The sequence below is a fragment of the Malus domestica genome, chromosome 10 (genome assembly GCF_042453785.1).
Source record: "Malus domestica chromosome 10, GDT2T_hap1".
Lineage (NCBI taxonomy): Eukaryota > Viridiplantae > Streptophyta > Magnoliopsida > Rosales > Rosaceae > Malus > Malus domestica.
Genome location: NC_091670.1, coordinates 18,738,145 through 18,739,971, shown reverse-complemented (window position 1 = coordinate 18,739,971; position 1,827 = coordinate 18,738,145). Strand labels below are relative to the sequence as shown.

The 1,827-nt window shown below is 36.6% G+C and overlaps 1 protein-coding gene across 1 annotated transcript; it reads left to right on the top strand.

The window, feature by feature from the left end:
• Positions 1-495: 495 nt before the first annotated feature.
• Positions 496-1,378, top strand: LOC103423045 (uncharacterized). Its single transcript, XM_008361116.4, has 2 exons — positions 496-635; positions 724-1,378. The coding sequence occupies exons 1-2, from the start codon at positions 577-579 to the stop codon at positions 1,079-1,081; spliced, it is 417 nt and encodes a 138-aa protein (XP_008359338.1). The 5' UTR covers positions 496-576; the 3' UTR covers positions 1,082-1,378.
• Positions 1,379-1,827: the final 449 nt, after the last annotated feature.

Below are 1,827 nucleotides of genomic sequence, written 5' to 3'. Positions count from 1 at the left end.
CTAGAGGTCCTTATCGTGCAAGATTAAGCCAGCACCATTGCGCATAACCTTTTAGAAGGAAGCTAGGGTTACTCACCAAAGACAGATTGCCACGTACAATACTTGAGCAACGACCAGATGTCATATCTAGAGAAAAAAAAGTCTGTACTAATCATGTGCTTTAATAAGAATAAATCATGTAATATATTCTCGAGTACTAAAAAACGAAGAGCAGCATGTCAACGGAAAGCACATTTACCATATGCACTTATTTAACCGTTCTTTGAGGGTATCTCACAATGAGGGTCTACCATTGATTTAGAGCCTCACAGTTGCTTGGAACCCGATTTTCTTCCCAATAATGCAAAGACATTGTTGGAGTTCTACTTTCTAACAAATGAAAATATTGCATGAGCGAACCATCACTAGGTCGTAAAGCTAATGCTCAATAGAACATATTCTTCCATCTATTATATATATAGACTGCATGCGTACATATATTTTCAAAGTTAAAACCAAATATTGCTTTCGTGAGCCTTAGAGCCTTAGTTGTTTTGGGTTTACCATATCTAACTTTGTGGATCTGCTTTTACGTGAATGCTGATGGCCATGGCAATTAGAGGCGGGGTTGCCAAATCGAAGATGTTTATGCTTAGGTACTATTTTCATTATCAATTAGCTAAATTGATCATTTGAGTCCATAATTATCGATAATAGGGTTAATAATATGCATGCATGCCACAGTTCATATTGCAGTGAAGCTAAGCAAGCGCAAGGAGATCATCGACGCCATTTCAGCAGCAAGCTGAGGGGAGCTGCAGAGAACATATCAAGCAGAATGGTTCAAAGTGATAGTGAGGATACTGACATGATGGAAAGGGAGACTGGCAGTAATAGTTCATCGTCATGGAGGTGTAGCTGGGTGCCGCATCCAAAAACAGGAATATATGTTCCGAAAGGGCATGAAAAGGTGATGGATGATGTGCCTAAGGGAGCTGCTTCCTTTAACCAGACTTTCTGGCTCCGGAATGTCGACGGAGTACTTGAAAAACCCGATCCGGATACTCCTCCCGAGCATTACTATCACTACATGCATATGTAATGTGACAAATGGAACCTGATTCAACTCATTGTGATCGTGATCAAGTGTTATAGCTGAGTTATTAATTAAAGATGATCAAAATTAGTAGAGGGTTAGCTATTCTGAATAATATGGCCACATATAATTAACTTGAAGCCAGGAAGGGTCTCACGACTATGTAGGCTGTATAGCAGCGTAATAAGCTTGTCTTAATGATTTGGCTGCATCATGGTGCTAGTCATTTGTAATTAAGGTAATAAAATATATATTTATTTAAAATAAAATAATAATGTTTACACACCCACAACGGGGTTTTAAGTCAGAGTGTTATAAGACCTACCTTGTAAAATGTTTCTTTGCTAGTTTTTGGTCAATCAGTGTTCCATATTTCTCCCATCGTACAGATTTTCTTTCATACATGTTAAGAAAAATGGAGCGTACAACCTTCATAGCGTGGCTGCAAGCTTATTTTGTGTGGTGATCCGTAATGATAGGTAGATTAAATTTATAAATTATTAAATAATGTGTTATTAATAAAAAATAAACACATTAATCAACACTTAAATAATAATTCAATCATCAACTTCCATGTTATTTAGTTTATAAAATTTTATCTACAAATTTAGTCTCCTTAACATTACCCTTGTGTGATATACATCTTAGTGTTGTTTCCTGCAAAGGCGCAAACATATTCAAATCATACTGAGTCTCATTGATACTACATTCACAATTCACACGCATGTTTATCGTATTTTTGAGGTTGACTA

Excerpts from the sequence above, each read along its gene's own strand:
- LOC103423045 (XM_008361116.4), top strand. The coding sequence starts at position 577 with ATGCTGATGGCCATGGCAATTAGAGGCGGGGTTGCCAAATCGAAGATG. Across the intron at positions 636-723 it reads TCGAAGATGTTTATGCTTAG|TTCATATTGCAGTGAAGCTA; the intron begins GTACTATTTTCA and ends TGCATGCCACAG.